Source organism: Monopterus albus, unplaced genomic scaffold, assembly GCF_001952655.1.
Source record: "Monopterus albus unplaced genomic scaffold, M_albus_1.0 scaffold232.1, whole genome shotgun sequence".
Classification (NCBI taxonomy): Eukaryota; Metazoa; Chordata; class Actinopteri; order Synbranchiformes; family Synbranchidae; genus Monopterus; species Monopterus albus.
This window is the reverse complement of record NW_018128112.1, coordinates 579,685-602,493: the sequence shown is the minus strand read 5'-3', so window position 1 is coordinate 602,493 and position 22,809 is coordinate 579,685. Positions and strand designations below refer to the sequence as shown.

At 41.6% G+C, this 22,809-nt stretch overlaps 1 protein-coding gene across 1 annotated transcript in view; it reads left to right on the top strand.

Annotated features, from left to right (window-relative positions):
• LOC109971704 (FH1/FH2 domain-containing protein 3-like) overlaps positions 1-22,803 on the top strand; it is a gene marked incomplete at its 5' end in the record, with an annotated part of 43,041 nt that extends 20,238 nt beyond the window's left edge. Inside the window, 21 exons of the mRNA XM_020620116.1 lie at positions 946-1,040; positions 2,661-2,804; positions 3,013-3,257; positions 4,555-4,686; positions 4,813-5,187; positions 6,133-6,195; positions 6,866-6,973; positions 7,129-7,263; positions 7,618-7,668; positions 8,619-8,809; positions 11,161-11,694; positions 11,774-12,696; positions 13,809-13,967; positions 15,950-16,132; positions 16,756-16,875; positions 17,421-17,582; positions 17,700-17,890; positions 17,977-18,169; positions 21,038-21,224; positions 21,773-21,934; positions 22,071-22,803. Coding sequence (XP_020475772.1) covers positions 946-1,040; positions 2,661-2,804; positions 3,013-3,257; positions 4,555-4,686; positions 4,813-5,187; positions 6,133-6,195; positions 6,866-6,973; positions 7,129-7,263; positions 7,618-7,668; positions 8,619-8,809; positions 11,161-11,694; positions 11,774-12,696; positions 13,809-13,967; positions 15,950-16,132; positions 16,756-16,875; positions 17,421-17,582; positions 17,700-17,890; positions 17,977-18,169; positions 21,038-21,224; positions 21,773-21,934; positions 22,071-22,153 — 4,436 coding nt within the window. The remainder of the gene's footprint in view (positions 1-945; positions 1,041-2,660; positions 2,805-3,012; positions 3,258-4,554; positions 4,687-4,812; positions 5,188-6,132; positions 6,196-6,865; positions 6,974-7,128; positions 7,264-7,617; positions 7,669-8,618; positions 8,810-11,160; positions 11,695-11,773; positions 12,697-13,808; positions 13,968-15,949; positions 16,133-16,755; positions 16,876-17,420; positions 17,583-17,699; positions 17,891-17,976; positions 18,170-21,037; positions 21,225-21,772; positions 21,935-22,070) is intronic.
• Between the last annotated feature and the right edge of the window lie 6 nt (positions 22,804-22,809).

Genomic DNA, 22,809 nt, shown 5'->3' with positions numbered 1-22,809 from the left:
AAATTCTGTGTTTTTCTGTCAATATGGGGTGCTGTGTGTACATTAATGAGGAAAAAAATGAACTTAAATGATTTTAGCATATGGCTGCAATATAACAAAGAGTGAAAAATTTAAGGGGGTCTGAATACTTTCCGTACCCACTGTATGTGCAGACAGACAACTGTCAGCACATCAGATGTTGAATTGGTTTGTCTTTATACATCCAAATAACTTTATGGCTCATTCTTATCAGTCCATATCCCTGTACAGCCACAGTTACTGGAGTCATAGACTCCTAGTAGTTGAGCACTCTGCTCTGTTTGTTGAGCCAGTCTAGGGTTTGTCTCTACATGACGTCATCGTATCAGTTTTATTCTTCCGCTCTTCAGAGACTTTAAATTCACAAGTGAAACCTGAGCAGTTTTATACATGTAAATTCCCTTATAGGGCAGATTTCCTCTTTAATTCTACTGGTTAAGACTTAGTCCTGTTCAGCTGACCACAGATCAGTGTCTTGTTACACAGTAGTCCAATCAGTTGTCCTGAGCAGCTTCCTGGCCATGCTTGGAATGAGGCAGCCTGTAGCTCTTGGCTGCAGTGGGATTCAGTTACCTGCCAGTCTACAAGCTCCACATTGTACTGTGTCCTACAACAGGCGGGTAGAGCAGAGGAGAGTGAGATGGACTGGACCCTTGTGGCTGAGTTGTTTCTCTCTCACTGAATCTCGTTGTCTCTGTTTTGTTTTTCCACTGAGAGGGAAGCTGCTGGAACTGGAGCCATAAGATGACATAAGTTTTTGTTTTTCATTCCTGCACAGTGGTGAAAAGTTTACAGCAGTTTTTATGCTGTAAGATGAAGACATGGATGACCTCAGACTTTATATTTATTCAATGTCTGGCAGTAGTGGTTGTAGTTTGTCCTGTGATATACAGTACTATGTGTGTTGCATGCCTTTTGTTTCTGCAGGCACAAAACCGTGGTCAAATATTATGGAGATCCTTGATGAGAAGGATGGAGTAGATACAGAGCTGCTGGTGTATGCAATGACACTCATCAATACGGTCAGTGAATACTATTTAGTGAATATTACTGCATCACCTAGCAGGATACCATATTTTTGTCTTTCTGAGCTGCCATCCTTCAGACCACTGTTACATACTGGATTAGAGTTTAATCAACATCTGTTTGGGTAAGGTGAAAAGTCAGCACAGCAGCATTGTTTCCAAAATGTGATCAGGCCACTTTGTCATCTAGATTGAATCAGCTACAATTTCAATTTGTATATTTTAATTACATTTGTGACAAAGTGTCACCAAGATGAAACAATAATGGCTGTTAAGATTGCCATCCACTCAGCGTAACCCAAGGATGTCGTGTGACATCCACCAGAGCCATTGTAAAAGTGGAATTTTTTGACTGCGCCCAGTTTTGTGGATATATTTTCCCTCCTGCTGCTGCACTGTGACCAGGACGTGGAGAAAAATACAATGCCTGAGGTTACTGCATGTCCGGGAATGTTCCTGTACTGGGACTCCTTGTTTTACTTGACCGGGTCTAACCTACAATCAGCTGCCAGTGAAGCCCCCCACAGCGGTGAATGATCAACTCATCAACGTTTGATTCCCCCAGAGCACAGTACCTGTTTGTTTTGACTGCTTGAGGCCAGTGCAACTGCCACATGTGATGTGTTGCTGGTGAAGGATTAACCAGATTAACCATCCATGATGTTATTGTTGCTGTAATTTCACTACTTTGGGACTGTGTGTGTGTCGTGGGGAAGATGCAGCGACTACTGGTTGGATTTACCGACCTTGGAGCTGCTTGAAAGGGAGTGATGTTTCCATCACTTAATGGTTGCATGTCTGCTAATGCCTTGTTTCTGTAACGTTAGAGAGAATTGTTGTAAGGAGAAGTTACTATGTCTTCATTATACAAGTTAAAATATGGGTTTCTCAGTTACCCGCTTTGTTTAGAGTGTTACACATCTCTTTTCATCTTTATATATGATATACCATTGTTTACCTGTCTATGGATGAGAAATTCAAATTTTTAATTCTGTTGCAGTTCGTTGCGCTGTTCACTTTCAAGGCGACACCAGCAGCAGGAGGTGCGCTTGCTCATGAAGCCTCTTGTTTTTAGGAAGAGGTTCTCTGGTCTTATTGTTCTGAAATAATTACAGACTATTTAGAGTTATGAGAGGTGCAAAGCTAATCTAGAGGTACCTAAGATTAAACATTAAATGGCTAGAAATGAGCATGCCATGGGCGCTTTAAGATTTGAGTGGTTATCACTTCTTCTACTCCTCCTCGTGAAGGAAACACTGTAGTGGTTTACAGCAGCAGAAACCAAAGAAGTTCTAAAAAAAAAACCATGCATATCAGATACCTGCCATGTTTCTGATGGTGCACAGAAAAGATTTCATCTAATCACACTGGAGTCAAAATGCACACAATATAAATACGTATAAATAGCCCTGATTGAAGTTTATTTAGATAGAGCATCTGGCGACAGATTACATTACAATACCAGGTTTAAACAAAACCACTTCAGAAGTAATTGTACTCCCTTTCCTTTTTCTTCCGTTTCCTTTCTCTCATGGTTACTCTGAAATATTGTGAAGACAAGGCTAGGACTCTTTTTTTTTTTTCCTTATTAATGCAAGGTGTGTGTCTATGTTTCAGACTCTGGCAGGCCTCCCAGACCAGGACTCCTACTATGACATGGTGGACTGTCTGGAGGAACAGGGTATCGAAGTCATGGCCCAGAGACACCTGAGTAGAAAGGGCACTGACCTCGACCTTGTGGAACAGCTCAACATCTACGAGGTCAGAAACCCTATGCCACAAACCATTATCACGTAACAAACAGCATTAGTGGAATGTTAAGAAGCGTTTGTGTCTCAGAACAGGTCATAGGTCACATGACGTGAGAGGCTCAGACAGCAGCCAGAAATTGTTTACAAAGATTAATGTTTATGAATAATATGCATACAGCTAATTTACTCAGCTTCGCTGTGATGTCTCATTGTCCCAGGTGACTCTCCGTCATGAGGACGGTGACGATGAAGCCCAGGTTCCTCCCAGTGGCCGAAAAGGCCGTCGTCGGGCCAGTGTTGGCGGCACCAGCGAGAAGCGGGGCCTGGAGCGAAGACGCAGCCGGAGGCATTCTCTCCAGAACAGAGGCCATGCTTCCGCCCCAGCATCACCCAGCAGCCCTCATACTCAAGCAAACAGCTTCCCCCCTTTTGGTGGCCAATGTATTGAAGACATCAGTGAAAGGTGAGGCGGGGGAGGACAGGGAGGAATAGAACAGTGGACGATGTTCAAGAGTAAAAAAGCCCCCATTCTCCATTTTAGCTTGAACTTGGTCTGACCCTGGTTTTAAAAGGTTCAGCCAGGAGTGGGGTTTTTTTGATCTTGCATGTTATATTTCAGTCTTGGAGAACTGCATCTACTCTATAAAGAGCCAAAACAGAGGATCTGATTACTGTGTACAGTCATTTAAACCAAGGCAACAAGGACACTACTCCAGCAGTGCATTATCCCTTCGTCAAAGACATTTTCTTGCTGCTGATGAAAATAAGAAGCTTCTGGAAACACATGATATGAGCTATCTGCTTTCTGTCTCAAGGCCTGCTTCCTTCAGCGCGTTGAGCTTTAACTCCACAATGGCATCTGTTTTAAATATATGACAAACTTTTGTAATTACACAAACTCAGAAAAGCCACAACTGGTGAATCAGGCAAGGAGCAAATTGTAGTCTTGTTTAATTATACAGTAGCTTGGACCATGTCTTATAAAAACACCAGAAAATGCAGTCAGATGGTTCCTTTTTATTGAGATTATGTTAACCGGTTATTGCTTATTTTATTATAGGTCATGCGTCAGAAAACAAAAACCGGGCTTTACTTTAAAGTGGGAATTATTTGTTGCCTGCTTTTTTCTTTAAAATCATTATTGATTACTTCTTTTTTGATTGACACATAACCCAGTCTTTTTTTAGATTAGCAAACATACTATACCAATATTCCTAGTAGTGTTCAGGTATACTTAAATTAAATCCAGCAGGTCATGTGATACCAGACTAGTTTCTTCCAGTCCACCACAGGAAATTCAAGCCATCTTTGAAGATCACCATTTTCCATATTGTTAATGAAATCCAGACAACCAAAGCGGATCCAAATACCAAGCTAACTACAGACTCACATATGGGTTTGTAGCCCTGACTACCAGTTCGGACACAGAAGGTCTTCTACACTGGTCCTCAGTTCAAATCACTGGGAAATACTTTTTGTATTCCTACTAGTGTTGAAGTTGTAACTGTTGCCTGTGTGAATCCGTGTCTAACATTTGAGGAGAGTCTTGTCCGAACCTTCTAACATTCTCATACATCTTTCAATGCTTCCTTCTCTTCTGCACTTGTGCTGTTTACCTGACACGTATGTTTGTAGTGTCATTTCTGTGTGTTGTCTCTGCTGTGTGTTTTCATTTTGTCTGTGTTCAATTTCTCTTCCTTCTTGCCTGCCTACATCCTCCCTTTCCTCCTTTCGACCCTCGACCCCTTCTCTCACCACAGAGAAGAGGAAGAGGAGGAAGATGATGATGATGAGGAGGAGGAGGAGGAGGAAGAGGATGACGAAGAGGATGAGGAAGAGGCAGATGATGAAAGTCATCCAGCCACTGAATCCTCTAGACAGGGTGCTCACAGGTATTTTAGGCCAATCGGTTTCCCAGTTGTGATACAGTTTCCCCATTTTCCTCCTAGTTTCTCTTCCATTTGAAAGTATAGTTATCATCTTTCCCTTTTGGACTCTCTTGTATTTTGTCATCCTAGTGTGGCTCCAGCTGTAGCAGACACTCCTAACATGTGTTTGAACTTTAAGTGTATGGCCAACATCCTTCCTAAAGCCAGTGACCCTGAAGGGCAGAGAGAAAATCTCAGCATCAAGACCAGGACATCTTCTCCTGTGTCCGTCGCACCTAAAAAGAGGACCTATAGTCCTTGGTGTGTTCCTCCCCAGCCACCTGACTCTGTCTCTCCCCTGTTGCCGAGTACAGTGCCAGGCTCTGCACGCCCCCAGTGTCAGTCTACCCCAACATCACCCAGCTTCTTTCTCCCACAACTTCTCCCTCCTTTCCCTGACTTGAACCAGAGCCATGTAGCTGTTGGGATCAAGGAGAAGGGCCAGGACAGAGAAAGGCGCTACAGGTAGAGAGCAGGAGCTACTGTACAGTTCATCTTGTGTTATGTCCAGGCCATTATGAATCATGATGTGGAAACGTACTGTCCCCATCACTGGTGTTTCTGTCTCTGTGTTCACCTAGCAGAGACACATGCAAGAGGTGTAAGAGTAAAAACTGATAGTATATTTATTACATTACAGGTTACATTTTATTCTTTTCTTTAAAATTTTTTCTTCTAAAGTGCCCCATGAGTATTTGAGTATGACACACTGTAACATAGCTCCTCCCTACTTCTGTCATTATTTAAAAATGCTTTCTTGATCAAAGTGATCAGATATTTTCTGTCAGATGTGATTTATGTTACATCTGTCATCTCCCAAGCGGTACTGAACCAGAAGAAGGAAGGTTATAATTACTTCCTTTTCTCAATTTCTGGAAAGCATTATTTTGCAGACATTCCCTGCTCATCTGTCTTTCATTGTGGCTCTGAACCACAGTTACCCCATGACAAGTCAGTAAAATAATTGAAAGTATAAAGGAATTCAAAGTATTAGCATGAGTCAGCGTCACTGTCTCCTGGTAGTTCATGTTTCTGCAGAGATCTTTTGCAATAGGTACGGGAATGGCAGTGAACTCTGGACTGGTACAGCGGTTTCTCAACATGTAACCCCGATGCCTTTCAAGCATGATTATAGCAATGATTTTAGCAGTGGATAGTAAAAAGGGATCCAGTGAAAACTTGTGAAACAGTTTTATATATTAGGATTGATAGTCGTTTTATTGCTTTAAAACTAAATAAAGCAAACAATAATATTGCCCTGTCCCTGTCGGCTTTATCACTGTGTGGTCTTGCAGCCCTCTGATCTTCAACTGCTATAGCAGCTCACTATCTTGTCTATGTGACTAACACTTAATTGTTTTATCTTTAGTGTCTGACCCAAGTCTTTTTTTTCCTCACTTCCATCTTCAGTCTGAAAGATACAAACAACTGTCCCACATCTTACACAAGTAGAAAGCCCTGCTGGGCTGAAAGGTAAGGCCACGAGTCAGTGAGTCAAGTTAAGGGACAAGATGTACATAATAGCTCTGAGGCACAAAAATGCAGTCTAGCTGAAAGTTTTGTAGTTGAACACTAGTACAGCACTAATGACAGTGATTGATTCTCTTAAGTAAGACCTGGTATACACTTGGTTTTAAAATGCATCCTGGGTGATCAGATCACAAGTGAACAGCACTAAATGCAAGTGTGGACGAGCACCAAGCCTTTCAATATTTAAGCGGAAGTGTTGCAGCAGTGTTGAAATGTGAACACTAGTGGTCAGCTGGGCATCTTCGAGGCATGTATATTGACAAAGGCGATGCGTCTCAGCAGTCCACTGGTGTTTGCATCACTGAGATGCATTTTAATACCAATGAGGCCAAAATGCTGTACTTCACTATTGGATTCAGCTCAGCTATTACAAGACTTCTGAGAAATGAGTACATCAGATTATTTTATGAAAATGATCCTTATACACGGGCATGGCTGAGCAATGCACTTGCCATTTTGTGGCATGCCTTTCCTCAGAAAAGTTTTTCAGATGCTTATGAAGAAGTGCTTAGGAGCCCAGTCATAGCTTGGTGTAAACTCTAAACCTCTTCTTTGTCTTTCAGTAGAACAATATATTAGAACAAACCATTTATTTTCCCCCTTCTTTTAACAGAATCAATGCCAATGGCACGCCATACCCTGGCAGGCACCAGCCTCCACCATCACCCATCCATCGCTTTACTAGTTCAGCAACCTCCACACCAGACTCCAGACCTGACAGGTTAGCATGTGAAGTTTTCCATAGTTAATACACAACTTACTCTAGATATGGCTGATTAAGTGAAATCATCCGTTAAGCTCATTTTGAACAAAAACCTTAATAAAAAGGCAAACCAATCACCCAGTTTTAATTATGTCATCACATTTGTTCTAAAGACCTCCTTTAGGGGGTTTGCTAACTTCATCATACAGACAGCATCAGGAGTCTCTGGCTGCAGAGAGAGAGCGGAGGCGTCTGGAAAGAGAAGAGCGTTTGCAGAGAATCGAAAGAGAAGAGAGGAACCGCTTCAAGTTGGTCTCATCACACAAAGCACTGCTCGACTCCATATAGAGAATATTTCTTTTCATTTGTAACTGGCTTCAGTCTTGAATCAGGAGGGATATTTAGAAATATCCAGTGAATCTGATAAAAACTGGCAGTCGATCTTTATGAAGGTCATTAGATAAACTGAGCCAGGACGGGATGACTCTGCAAAAAGAACATGTTCAGCTCACATTTCTTCTCTTAGCATATCTGTGCACCTATCATTTTAGTTAAGCAATCATCATATTTGAAATAAAATATTTGTTTATACATACACATACTATGAATACGTCCTGAATTCTCACTTCATCGCGCCCTTTGGTTCCGCTTCTGTCTTTCAGTCGAGATTATGTCAACAAGCGTGAGGAAGCAAGACAAGCCAGAGAGGAAAGGTGAGCAGACTTTATCTCATGGGTTCAAATAAATTCACAATAATGCTGCAGTTGTGAAGCTGGATAAAAAACGAAGGATGTTTGTAAATGCTTTGAGATCCTTTCCTACAATTGACAGCACGTGTGAAGTGAGTTGCACCCAGCCTCAGGCTGCACTATAGATGTCGGGGCCCCTTTAGGCCTGCTCACCATTAAGATGCTCCAGTGTTAAGAGGACAACTGTGTAACTGAGGTTTGACCTAGATGTGGTGCAGTTACGGATTCCTATGCCCTGCATCTTATAGAATTTTAAAGAATGGATGAAAACACATGGCAAAAATGCTAAACAGCATTTTGGCAACTGTATAAAAAAAAAAGGTCACCATTTGTCAACATTTGAGCTCCTGGGTAATGAGATTAGAGCTGCATTGTTCCATAACAACTGAGGAATAAGATGGCTATGTCAAAAATGTTAAATATCAAACTTTATTTATATAGCACTTTAAAAATATCTTGCTGACCAAAGAACTTTTTTTTTTTACTGTATTTATATAGCGCATATTTCACAGCATGTTACACTGGCCAAAGCGCTTTACAGGAGATCATACACCATTCACCCATTCACACACACATTCATACACAGATGAATTCACACTTCACATAAATACAATAATAAATAAAAAGAGGATCATCATAGAAAGTAAAAAACTAAACAATTACATGTTGATTATTATTCATGAAAACCTAAAGGAATATTCCATCACTGTTTCCCTCATATTCCTAAAATATCTTCTCAGTAGCTTGTGAATTTCAGTGTTTCACATTCTTTGAGAAACCAAAGCTAAACAATACCAGTTTGCATTCCTTTGCATGTGTCTATCAAATTCATTTTACTACAGATATCAAGCGGCTGATTTAAACAGCTACTTACATTTTTAAATCTAATGTAAAAAGCTGTTTTGCTACTGCAGGTACAAGGCTGTGGAACGGTTAGCTGCAGAGGAGTTGGAACGTGAGCGCCCTCGAGTGCCAGCAAGAGGACGGACAGAGATCACTTTGTGTTTGAGTCCAAGCCCAGCCAGCCGCCCAGCATCTCGCTGTGCCACATCTTCATCCATCATCTCAAAGGAAGACACCATCAAAACTGCGCCCCAAACACCGGGTAGGTGGTGTTTGCCAACTATTTATTCATCATCATTAGTGCCTGAGTGAAATGAGCCTGAATGGACTGTAATGCTGGCTCACAGAGTTGGCAGAGACAATACTGGCTCTCAGTGCACCTGTCACATGCACTGGGCCTGGCATTAGCACTTGACGGGTGATTATCTCTCAGGAATTAGATTCAGCTGCACTTCTGTTGAAAGGGGTTATTGAGAATACAGTTTTTCTCAGTGGCTTTGTATGAGGCAAGACAGCTGGCAATATCAGTCATGCATATTAGTCTATGGTTGTGCATAAATGAATAAGTTGTACACAAAAATGTTTTCATAAACTCTTGTATAAGTCAAATCATGTATAAAATATGTAGTTTGTGTTTTGTCTGTGAGAATATGCTTTAAAAAGTTACAACTTCAGGAAATTACAAATGCAAAGTGAAAACCTATGTTTGTGTTTTCCGTAATATGAATATGAATTTACAACAGTGACCACTGTCAAAACATGTCAGAGTCACAGGCATAATGTGTTGAGCTGAAGATGCATCAATTCCACAAACTGCACATCTGTTCAAATTTGGTCATTATTCTTGACTCTTGAAGCCTGATGGATGTGCTTTGACAGATATGAAATGATACTTTAGGTTAGATTTATTGGATATGGGCTGGATATAAGGTTTGTTTTATTGATGATTAGTGGTTATTATGGCCTCAGTTGGGATCTGTGATGGAACCATATACACAATCATAGACTAATACACATGCATATTATTGCCAGCTGTCTTACCTCATAGCTTTGGTACATTTCTTGATTTGTCCATGATATTTGCAAAACAATAAGAGCATTTCTCCAAACAGTTCGTATAAACACCACCATACAGTGGATTACCTGCTAAAACACATCAGTGGCTCAAAATCCTTAGCTTATCTCGCCTCAAAAGTAAATACTTCTGTCAATGAACATGTCAGCTCCATCAGAATGACAAGTCCTTGTGTCATCATTTGCAAACATGGCAGTCAGAATGTTTAGCCATGCTGTCAATACAACAGTGTACTCTGGAAGTATTTTGTGTAAACTGTGGCTCAGGTTTGGATGACAATGATTGAAAATACACAAGGCCACACTTGTTCTGTACGGCATGTGTCAATTTCAACTGCATGTGGGAGATGGATTGTAAAAGAGAAAACAGAATTCACATTTAGGCTTTTAGTATTTTTACTGTCATTGTGATACAGAAAAGAAAGTGTTGCATGGCACTGCATAGTGCAAAGGAAAAGACACAACATTAGAAATGTAAGTACAGGAAACGGCCCCTAGAGAGAACAACTGTTCTCCCAGCATTCAGCTGCCTTCGACCAGCCTCAGCCATTGTAAAGCCAGGACGGACAACATGGTCCACAAGTGTGACCCTTTAATCACATGCTGATGTCCTTGGCTTCTTCACCCTATTCCTCTGTTTTGCCACCCTAACCTTCCACCACACAGTCCTAGTCCTTTTCTTCCTGGTAGTTAATGCTCTTTATTTTCTTGTTTTTCCATTGTTAGAAATTGTAACTCTGTGTTGTGCTCCGTCTATACCGAAGCTGAAAAAACATAGAAAAAAATCAACTGGACTTGGTTTTTAGGTCAAAGATGTTTCACCTCTCATCCAAGAGGCTCCATCAGTTCTGCCCAACTGGCGTTGAGTCGAAGATATTTATCCCCATTGTTGGTGTTTTAGTCCTTAGATGGCCAACAGCGCCCCTAACCACTGGGTCGTTATAGCCCAGTATCGGTGAGCGTCGATACCTGTCTTTGAACCCTCACCTGTGGACCGACGCCTATTGTCCTGGTGGGCATGTTTGGGCAGAGATCTCAAAACAGAGTTGTAGATGGATGACAAGTTGTGTCTTAGTCCACTGCCCCTATTTAGAGATTCTTATACAAGATGTGCAGCCGTGACTGGATGATGTGGAATAAGTAGTTTTGAAAATTTCTGATCTGAGAAATGTACAAAAGTGACTGTGGAAAACTAAGTACTTCACTAGAAATACATATTAAAATGATTAAATGTATGTATTGTAGTAAAATAGTGCATCTAGAGGGTGAGGAGGAGGTGTAGATGCACACAAATGTCAGGATTTCCTGCTGTTGAAGTGGCTGGTAATGTTCCAGCCAGAAGCCTTTACTGATTGCTTTATGAATGGATGAAAATGTACGCTGAGTTTAGACAGTCTCTCAGTGCAGTTAAGGATATGTCAGGAAGCAATTTAAAGCTGTTTGAATTATAAACAAAGAATGTTTGTGAAGACTATCAGATAATATGCAGTAAAACTGAAGGATTTAAAGTATTTTAAATTGTTTTGGTTTCTCTTCCAGGTGTGGAACACATCTCGGAGTCAAACCTTGACCCACAGACCAGAACCAAAAGTCCAACGCCAGAATTAACAGTATCAGGACAGGCCGCCACACCTCCCCCCGAGCCAGACAAGCAGCAGACTGAGACAGAGTCGCCTGTGGAGACGGAGGATGTTGCTGAGACTCAGAATGTAGCAGCAGAGCCAGCATTAGATGAACAGTCAGACATAGAGAAAGAAGAGAGGCAGGAACAGGAGAAACTTGAAGAACAGAAACAGTGCGTGGATGAGGTAGAGGTAGAAGAATTGAAGGTAGCAGATGTGTCAGAGGTAGAAGAGCCAAATGTGGAAGTGGATGTTGAGTTAGAGGAGGGGTCTGAGAAGGAGCGGCCGACAGAAAGGGATATAGAAGACAGTGTACTGTTGAGTGAGAAGGAGCGACAGAATGAGGAAGTGAATGAGAAGGACAACTGTTCTGCATCAAGCATCTCCTCTACCAGTAGCACTCTGGAGAGGGAGGAGCGAGAGGAGAAGCTCGCCACTGACACTGAAGCAGGTATGATCGCTGCTAATTGTATTCACTTTGATAATTATTAATTACATATCTCTCAATGTCAATATTGTTTCCTTAACAGGCCAATGGACTCTGTGCATTAGAGAGGCAGATGTGAACGATGAGTGCAACAGAATTCTCAATAGCAAGCGCTTCATGCTGGACATGCTCTACGCTCAGGCAGCAACCAGCAAGGATGGGGGGAATGTAGGAGAGTCAGAGAAGGATGCATGTAAATGTGAGAAGGAGACAGAGGTCTGTGATTCCTCTGTGACTAGTCTGGCCAGCAGGATCTCCACACTGGAGGCTCACAGACAGGCCAGAGAAGAAAATGTGAAAAAAATGGAGGTGGGACATCTGGACAATCAGGGCAGCGTTCGAGCAGTGGCAGAGAAATTTGGAGATTTGGTCAAAGGCCTAACAGGTCCTCCAGAGGTTGAGGCCTCAAAAGAGCAGCAGCAGCAGACTGACAAGTCATCAGCCACTGCCTCATCAGCTTTACCTCCAAAGAAAGAGTCAGATTGTATCTGGGATCAGCTGATGGCAGCACCCAGGGAGCTGCGCATCAAGGAGATGGACTTCACAGACCTGAGAGACGAGGATGACATGGACATTTTAAATATGGGTAGCATGATTGGGTCAGGTGACCTGATACCACCACCTCCCCCTCTACCATGCTTTGCTGCCCTGCCACTACCCCCACCCTTGTTTGGGTGCCCACCACCACCTCCCATGCTTGGTAAAATGATGCCCCCACCCCCACCATTCATGGCCCCTATCCCCCCACCCTCCCCTCATGTGGTTCAAGGGGAGGTGCCTCTCTTCCAGAAGAAGAAGAAGACCATCCGTCTCTTCTGGAGCGAGGTGCGTCCTGTGGATTGGCCGTGCAAAAGCCATAAATTTTGTAAGGAGTCCCTCTGGTCCAAACTGGAGCCAATTAAAGTGGACACGTCCAAGTTGGAGCAACTGTTTGAGTCCAAATCCAAGGAGCTGCCTGTCACAAAGGTAATTTACTGTTGCACTGCTGTTACAGTAGACTAGTGTCAATGCAGTATTCTCTAGGCTTTCAGAGAAGCCAGGTTTATTTTGCAGCTCTGGTTTGTTTTTCAGGAGTTCCTGGCTTATTTTGTGAGTTTAGTGATAAATTCAGGCAAACATCTGTCACCCTGGGTGTCTCGCATACTGTAAATGAGAGTGTACAGGGTAAAGTAAACATTATACTGTAGTAATAGTAATAGTAAAAAGGAACGGGTGACCACATTACACACATAGGACCACCTTGTCAGGACAAATACTAAACTATTTATTCATTTATGGTTATATTCAAGTTCCCCTGAAGTTACAGTTTGGTTTCACACAGTTTCACCCCCCCAATGGTGCCACCATCAGAGTAAACTGTCAGATTCTTCTGATAATATCTCAAAGGGTGACCCCTAACTCTGACTGTAGCTTGGCACTTAAGCCATCAGTTAGTTCTTCATGCACAATGAGCAATATTTGAAAATCCCACGAGTATGTGACTAACATTCAAATCACTTAGGCTAATGCTCTCTACAGATTATATGCTCTTTTATCAACTTGCGTGTACATTGTTACATCTAACCGTGTTGTTTCTTGGTGTGTAATGAGCAGTTCATCCTCTCATGGCCACTAGAAGGGAAAATGCAATCAGGTGATGCAGAAAAATCCTGATAGATGTGGAAAAGACCTATTGTATGTTTGATAGTTGCTCTCTGATGTACGTTTCCCACATAGATACAAAAAAATAATGATTATTTTTAACATAACAAAAAAGGGGAATGTTTCATTAATTTGGGGCAGTTTTCACTCTTTACTGTCTAGAAGAAAATCTCATTACTGTTGTTTTATTACTTTGTATCTAGTGTATTGGATAATTGAGGCTGATGATAGTACCTGCAACAAGACATCAGTTAGTGTAAACAGGCCCGGTTTATGGCATTAGGAGGTAAAGTTCTATCACATCTCCATTTTATGTCAAAGGATGATAGGTCAGGTGTGTATTTACACATATTTTGCGTAGTGAATCTTTAAACTACAAAGAACTGCTTCCACTAGCCAGGCTACCTGACTTAATAACGAACTTCTGATTCTAACAGAAAGCTGCTGTTGATGGCAAACGACAAGAAATCATAGTCCTGGATTCAAAACGCAGCAATGCAATAAACATCGGCTTGACTGTCTTACCTCCTCCCCGCACCATCAAGACTGCTATCCTCAACTTTGACGAATACGCACTAAATAAGGAAGGAATTGAGGTAAAGCACTTAAGACATGTCTGTCTATATTGGTCCTGCATATTATATTTTAAAGGACACATATTATGAAACATTCACTTTTAGAGCATCTTCTGGCATTCACATGGTTTTCTGGTTTGTGTAGAGACACACAAAACATGAGAAAAGACGGTCCCTCCCTGTTTTGCTTTTTCCGCATTTGTAAAATCCCCTGGCTCAAACGCGCTGTTCGGATTTCTCTCTCTCTATGATGTCATACGAAATGATGCGGCAGTTAATTTGCATAGATGCTCCTCGGACTGAGATCTGTTGTGGTGCTATCAGTCTGCCACTGTGATTTTCTCACTTGAACAGCAACATGGTACAGCTCAGAGGAAAGCACGGATTCTGCTCTGCACAAACGCATCTACCTACATCCACCCTCAAAGCCAGCAAAGACAATGTGGATAGCATATATTTATTGTGGAAATGTTTCTGTAAGATAGCATATATTTATTGTGGAAATGTTCCTGTAAATGTCCCTAAAACATTGCATGTTATGTGTTAACACTGATCATGTCACATCGGGGTGCAATGAGGGTCAGTACAACACTGGATTTACTTCCAGACTGAAGCTCAAGAGTTGATCTATTCCAACTGTCTGTGAACCTCACATCCTGATGCTTTTAAGTGTTGCTATTTTAATTATTTTACTGCTTGTGTATGACTTTAGCCTGTTTAACTTAGCCACATTAGCCCCAGTGTAATGCTGCACAGCTAACATGGCTAACAGTATTACAAGCCGAACAGCAGAAACAGGTTAAGGGTTCAGCTAGAAATAATGATGAACAGTGTACCAGAGAATTTGCGTGATTTTTTTAAGACTGATTTCCTGTGAGTAGTGGGTTGGATGGATGGTGGTAACTTGTTTATCTAGCATCGTTGTAACAGCACCAAACCTCGTGTAAACATGTTACTGGTGTTGCTCTATTAGACAACACTGCCCAGGTGTGACAACAAGAGTGGTGTGACAATAGCAGGCTCCCACTCGAACATCTGTGATTGTTTAGTTTTTGGTTTAGAAGAGGTTATTATGGTGAAATCTATGCTAGAAATGCAGCTAACGGTGCCAGACAACATTAGCAGAGTTAATGCTGAATACCAGAGCTGTCCAGAACCCGGAAGCATGGCTTAGTTGGAGTTGGTGGGTGGCTCCTGTTCAGCGCTGTGGAGCTGACCACTCAGTACACTGGGCTTTTAGGGAGGAGGACAAGGAGCTAAAACAGCATGTTCACACAGAAGGGAAAAGACGGTCTGATGCTACTAGGCGCTCTGAGGAAACCAATGAACTTTATGTTGGTGTAAACATTTTCTAGTAGAACCCTTTAAATAAACCTTAAAATGAGTATAATTTGTGACCTTCAAGTACTGTCTAGCACTTCCCTATCAAATAAAACCCACTGAAGCTCACAAGGTCGAAAATAAATATGGTTCTCTTGAATGTTATTTACACAACACAGTAAAATACACTAACTTTCCCCAGCAGAGAGTAAACTTCTCTATTTGCCCACATTGTTGACATATCCATGTGGTTTTCTGATGGCTTTTTGGCTGATGTAATGTCATTAATCACCACAATGACTGAAGCTTCACAAGCATCTTTTCAGCTCATTTTAAAAACCATACCGTAGACTTTTGAAGGACTACAAATCAGCAGATAATGATTAATGTTGCATCCCTTTGGTATTATATAACGCAAGCTTCTCCTTCAGTTCATTCTCAGCACACAGATGTATTCCACTCCACCTTTTGTCTCTGGAGGGATTTTCCACCAGACAAAAATAATAATAATAAAATAAACAGAGCTAGAAATGTCAGAATCTTTCCTTCTCTATGATTGTGTCCCTTGACATATAAATAAAAAAATGGCATAGGTACTAAAAAGCTTTTGAAAAGCTGACTTGATGAACGATCCTGTAAGCCTGCTCCTTTCCCTTCCCCTCCTCGTTTTTTCCTTCTCCTAGAAAATCCTGACAATGATCCCCACAGAGGAGGAGAAGCAGCGGATCCAGGAGGCTCAGCTGGTAAACCCTGATATTCCCCTGGGGAGTGCTGAGCAGTTCCTGCTCACCCTCTCCTCCATCACAGAGCTGTCTGCCCGCCTGCAGCTGTGGGCATTCAAGATGGACTATGAGCTGATTGAAAAGGTCAGACACATTCCTGTTCATTCTAATCACATCACTCATTGTGTAAAGTAACTTTTTTATTTTAACTTTATTGTGAAATATGAATAAAAAAAAACTATAGATATTTGGGGGAATACACTTGTTTACATTTTTGCCAGGAGTTAGATGAGTATGATGCCACAGCTGATTAGCTTAGCTTAGCATAAAGCCTGGAAAAGAAGGTACGGCACCAATAAATGTCACAAATTCAAACATTACATCGTGATTATTTGCACAAAGAAAAGTGTAAAAACATGTTAGTGTGGACTGAGCCACACTAGCTATTTCCCCTGTTTCTAGTCTTTAGGCTAAGCTAAGATAGACTAACTGAATGCTGGCTGTGGCTTCATATTCCACATAAAGACACGAGTGGAATGAATCTTTTTGTTTGTCTAAGAAAGTAAATAAGCATTTTTGCAAAATTTTCAGGATTACTGCATTTTTTTATTCAGTGCAGTAGAACCAGAAGTACACATTTTTTCAGAAATGCCTTTTTAAATGTTTTATATTTTTGGCAATTTTACTGTACATCTTCATCGAGGGTAAAGAAGAGCCAGATTAACTGGCAGAAATGAGAACAAACCAGGATTTTCCTGCCTTTGTAGGAAGTGGCAGAGCCTCTTCAGGACTTGAAGGAAGGGATGGACCAGTTGGAGAAAAACAAGACACTCTGCTACATCTTGACCACGCTGCTGACCATTGGCAACTTCCTCAATGGCTCCAATGTGAGTAGTTCCCAAGTAGTTCTGCCTGTCATTTTTTCTGTCTAAGAGAAATTAGGGAGTGAGGTCAAGTGATTGTGACTTCTGGAAGTTTTTGTCTGGCTGCTTGTGTCTGAATTTGCATCTCTGTCTCTGACTTTGTTGTCTCGTGTTGTGGTTTTTGTGTTTCTGTAGCCTTGCATATGTACATGCATCTGATTTACGTAAGAGTGAGCCATTTAAAACCGGCAAAAAAACAGGAGAGAGTTTGTCAAGATTGTGTCTTTCATGACAAGTTGAGGCTTTTTTGTTTGTTTGTTTTTTCTGGCGTTGCTGTGGCAAGCAGAACAATCTGTTGGGGCTCAGGTGGACTGTGGTTTCTGATAATCACAGCCTAAAGAAGCTACATATCTACTCAGCACACTCCAGTGAGCCCCTTTTTCCTGGCTGTGCCAAAAAGAAAATTCACTGCAATTTGGTTCCTGTGTAGTAGCTCTTGATCTTTAATTTCAGATGGTTGTTTCCATCTCACATTCTGAGCATATTGCTGTCTATGCATGGATCTACAGGCTAAAGGCTTTGAGCTGAGCTACTTGGAGAAAGTCCCAGAGGTAAAGGATACAGTTCATAAGCAGTCTCTGCTGCACCATGTCTGTTCCATCGTGGTCGAGAAGTTTCCAGACAGCACTGACCTCTACTCTGAGATAGGAGCTATCACTCGCTTGACAAAGGTTAGCTTTGTTTAACTTTTCAAAACTCGGACAGTTTCATCACCATATCAGTTTGTTACTGCAGATGCAAACGCCTAAACAGAGTGTGGTGAGTTCTGTCTGTGATATTGTTGTCAGGTGGACTTTGACCAGCTTCAAGACAATCTGGCCCAGATGGAGCGAAGGTGCAAAGCATCATGGGATCACCTCAAGGTCATTGCAAAACATGAGATGAAACCAGCACTGAAACAAAAAATGTCAGACTTTCTCAAAGACTGTGCAGAAAGAATTATTATTCTGAAGATTGTACATCGAAGAATTATCAACAGGTAACATTCACATGTACTGTATCCCACAGATTAAAATGTTTCTTACATTTTGCCCGAGGTTACTATATTGTCACTTGCATCTGCAGGTTTCATGCCTTTCTACTGTTCCTGGGTCATCCAATATATGCAGTGCGTGAGGTCAGCATTCATCGCTTTAGCAAAATACTAAGTGAATTTGCCCTGGAGTATCGCACAACAAGAGAGCGTGTGCTACAGCAGAAGCAGAAGAGGGCCAACCACCGAGAGAGGAACAAGACCAGGGGGAAAATGATAACAGATGTAAGTGGTCTTCACCATGAGCAACAGTCACATGTACACTTTGTCCATTTCCTGATCCTTGTCTCTGTTTAGCACTTCCTCAGTTCTGTGAAACAATACAATAACCCCTTGACACTATTTGGGGCCTTGTAGTGATACAGTTCTTCAATATACAGGTTACTGTAATAACAACCAGTGTAATGTTTTCAGTGGGTCTCATTCTGTAGCTGCAGCAGGCTGAGAAACGCCAGAGCAAACACCTCTCTGCATGATTAAAATCCTATAAAAACCCCAAGGAGTCAGCACAATGAGCTCTGGCAGCCCCCCCTCAAAATAACCCCAATTTGATCATTCTGTCTCAACTCAACTCAACTCAACTTTATTTATATAGCGCTTTACCACAGCGCAGCTGACCAAAGTACTTAACATATCGTACAAATATAAAAAAAAAACAACACATAAAAAGCTATAAACAGTAATATAAACACTAACACTACAGACAGAGTCTCATTCCTGGTCAAACGCCAATGAATACAAGTATGTCATCAAATAAGACTTAAAAGTAGACAGTGAGGGGGCCTGCCTAATATAAAGCGGCAACGCATTCCATAGGTTTGGACCTACCACAGCAAAGGCTCTATCCCCCCCTAGTTTTCCGCCTGGCCCTCAATGCTTCCAGAAGAAGCTGATCTGCTGATCTGAGGCACCGTGACGGGTTATACGGACATAAAAGTTCCACCAGATAAGATGGTGCCAGCCCATTTAAGGATTTATAAACAAATAAAAGAATCTTAAAACGAACCCTAAAACGCACCGGAAGCCAGTGGAGAGATGCCAGCATTCTGGACCCTCTGGAGGCGGGCAAGCCCCGACTGACCAACTCCAGCGTACAGTGCATTACAGTGGTCCATACGAGATGTAATAAACGCATGGATCACTGTCTCAAACTGCTGGCCGATTGCACATGCGGCCCCAAAAAGCCTAAGTCTACAGGAAGAGGGTCGCCAGACGTATTCTGGCCAAACACTATAATCTCAGTTTTAGCCTCATTTAACTTCAAGCAATTCAATGACAGCCAGGCCTTAATATCGGCAAGACATGCTAAAAGCGGTTTGATCGAGTAGGTGTTCTTTTTAGTCAGTGGCATAATAATCTGGACATCATCAGCATAGCAGTGAAAAGAGACCCCATGTTTCCTAAAAATAGAGCCAAGGGGAAGTAAATACAAAGAAAAAAGCAAAATGGAGCCCTGTGGAACCCCAGATAACAAAGGGGCTGTCACAGATTCCACCTCTGCCAGCCCGACAGACACTGATCTACCTGATAAATATGACTGAAACCATGCTAGGGCAGCACCACGAATGCCCACTAAGTCTCGAAGGCGAGATATCAAAATGTCATGGTCCACCATGTCAAAGGCAGCAGTCAAGTCCAACAGGACAAGAATCACATACTCCCCTGCATCAGTGGCCAAATAAATATCATTAACAACCTTTAGTAAGGCTGACTCTGTACTATGCATGAGTTTAAAACCAGACTGATAAGTCTCCAATAAATTATTGTCATCTAAAAAGGATTTCACCTGCGCATAGACCACTTTTTCTAAAATCTTCGAGATAAAAGGTAACTTAGAAATAGGCCTAAAATTACTCAACATGGATTGATCCAAACGTGGTTTTTTGAGTAGAGGTTGCAAAACTGCATGCTTAAAACAACCAGGCACAACACCAGAAGACAAACTACTATTAATAATTTCCAAGACCGTGCCTCCAATACATGGGAAGACTTCCTTAAATAAAGCCGGAGAAACAACATCTCGAGGGGAGCCAGAAGGCTTGGCCTGGGCAACCACTCCCTCCAAAAAATCAGTGAAAATCCCTCCAAAAATGTGTGAAAATCAAGCCTTTGGATGTCCCAGAAGGAGAAATAACAAGGCCCTTAACCACACTCTTACAACCTAATACATATGCTCTTTTGTTCCATTATATACAGCGCATCTGTAATGTTTATTTTATAGAGGTGTGAAAAACTCAAAGGATCTTTGAAGGAATAGTTTGTAAAATACCCTTATTCATTTTCTTGCTGAGAGCTAGATGAGAAGAGTGATACAACGCTCTTATCTGTTTGTTCAAAACGACGCTGAAACCTGCCTGTTTATGATTTGAGAAAATTCTGCATTTGTCAAAACCAATTAGATAACTAAGTAATGTTACGCTTAACAAGCTGAAGACTTTGTTTCTTGAAAAATGTATTTTTAGATAACTTTTCTCTTGATACCAGTAATATACTGTATTTACAACACACCTTATTCTTTTCTCCATTTCCTTCACCTTTGTAGAGTGAGGATGGCAATGATAGTGAGGTAGGACGGTAACTGTGTGCCAACAAGTGCATGTAAACTTTCTGTGGTGACTAATATTCAACCAATCTGTGCTGTCAATAGTATTTAAGGGGATTCACAAAGGATGAATCATTAGTGAGACTGACAGGTCCTGTGTGTGTGTGTGTCAGTCACCCCACATGAATATGGAAGCTCAATGATGATGACACCTTGAAAAAGAGACGGTTACTTAATGTTGCTTCGAGTGTTAAATGAATTTCACTAGGAATCTTTGCAGATACTTACTGGTACAAAATAACTGATATTAGGACTCTTGAATCTGGCATTAGTGCACTGTTGAAACAAATAGTCATAAAAAGAGTGCTTTTTGTATGCTTTGTGTCAGAGAATAAACATGCATGTAGAACTTGTGATTGTGAAATGACTTTTTAATTTAGGCTGAAAGCTGCTGTGTCACTACTTAAATGTAACTTATATGACAAGTTTGATATTTTAAGATTTCATCATCTACTGTCAGATATTATAATCCTGTGTCTTCCTGAATACAGAGTGGTAAATTTGGCAGTGCCTCTTCAGCCACACTGGAGAGCCAGCCTCAGGGTATCCAGTATGCTGAAGATGCAGCTGAACATGAGAACATGAAGGCCGTACTGAGGAGTAGCCAGCAGGACACAGAGAGTGGAATGTTGATGGTGCCGGGCCTCCGTACACGCACCAGAGTCAGCAGCACTAGAGGTACGTTTCATAAAATATTATAGCGTTACAACCCCTACAAAGCTTTCATATTAATTGATCTCACTCACGTAGTTCACTTCCCCTAGGCTCCAGCAGCACAGCACAAGTATCTCAGTTTTACTGCTGAAAGTCTGACACCTTTAAGCTAGCCTCTCACCAAGACTGTTACTTTTAACCATGTTTTATCCATCTTTCAGCAAGGCTCCAGGAATGGCAGTCTCTATTAGTCCAGAATGAAATATGTCAACATGTCAGGATTGTTTTGAGATTCATGATCACCAAGAGGTTCACATTTGTGGTTTTGAGTTAAATTTCTCATCATCTACAGAATGGATTTACATAAAATTTACATTCAACTAAGATAGTGAACATAGATATTATACCTGCTAAACTTCAGCAGCATTGTTATTGTCAGTATGTTAGCATGCTGACATTAGCATTTATCTCAGTGCATCACTGTTTCTCAGTACTGCCTTTTGACCATACAAATGCTCTACTACACAATATGCTTATCGTACTCTTATCCATTCTGACCTTATTGTTTTAAGGGCATGTTCCCCCATGGTGCTCTGCAAATGATGACCCAGTGAACTGCACAGATGACACAGCTGATGAGATCATGGAGAGGATTGTCAGGTCAGCCACTCAGGGGCCCACCCAGCGGACCCAACCTCGAGAGAGGAGACGATCACGAGCCAACCGAAAATCATGTGAGTCATTTTAACTATTGGACAAATCACAAAGTTATGAATGCTATCAGGTGCATATGGAAACACATATATTAGTCCAAAGCGCATATTTATCAGAACGTCCTTCTCTCTTTTACTTCCACTGTACTGGCAACAGTGAGGAGGACACTGAAGAATGGTTTGACAGCAGAGGAGGCTAACGCTCTTGGCTTGTCAAGTGGTTCGGAGATGCAGGTGTGAGCTGGGCTGGGATCCCATTGAACATTAAGATGTCTGGAGGCCCGTTCACTGCCCTTCCAATGCCTACACCCAACCTGGTAACCCCACCCACTGTGGTTTGGCACTAAAATCCCCTCTTGATGAGTAGATCTCATCCTAATGCATTCATCTTACATAGGTTTGACACAAGTGCTTCCTGAAGAGAGTGGATACAAGGCTGAACTGCTTGGCAGAGAGAGCAGAAACAAACCACTAAGCTTTGCTATTGCTGGACAGATATGATCTGCGCTCACAAGGTTTATTCACAAGATACAGCTTACACATGCGCAAAAGTGTTTTTTTTTTTTAGGCTGAGGGCATCAAAAGATTGGTAATGCATATGCTTCGAGTTCCATGGCCTTGACTGAATCCAGGGGGCTAAACAGACAGTACTCAACCCTCCTCTCACTGTGTTTGTTTGGGTTCAATGTCGGCCTTAGCTTTAGTGACAAACTGAGTTGGAAGCCATTGCATCTATTGAATAGATGGCTTTGTGCAGAGCGTTATTCTGTTATATACTACTGTGGTAGTTTTGTGTTTCTATTGATTTTGCTCAAGAAGGTGCTCAAATAAGAAACAGTTGCACTGGATGTAAAACTTGGCTATCAATGGAATGTGAAATTCGTGACACTGATGAA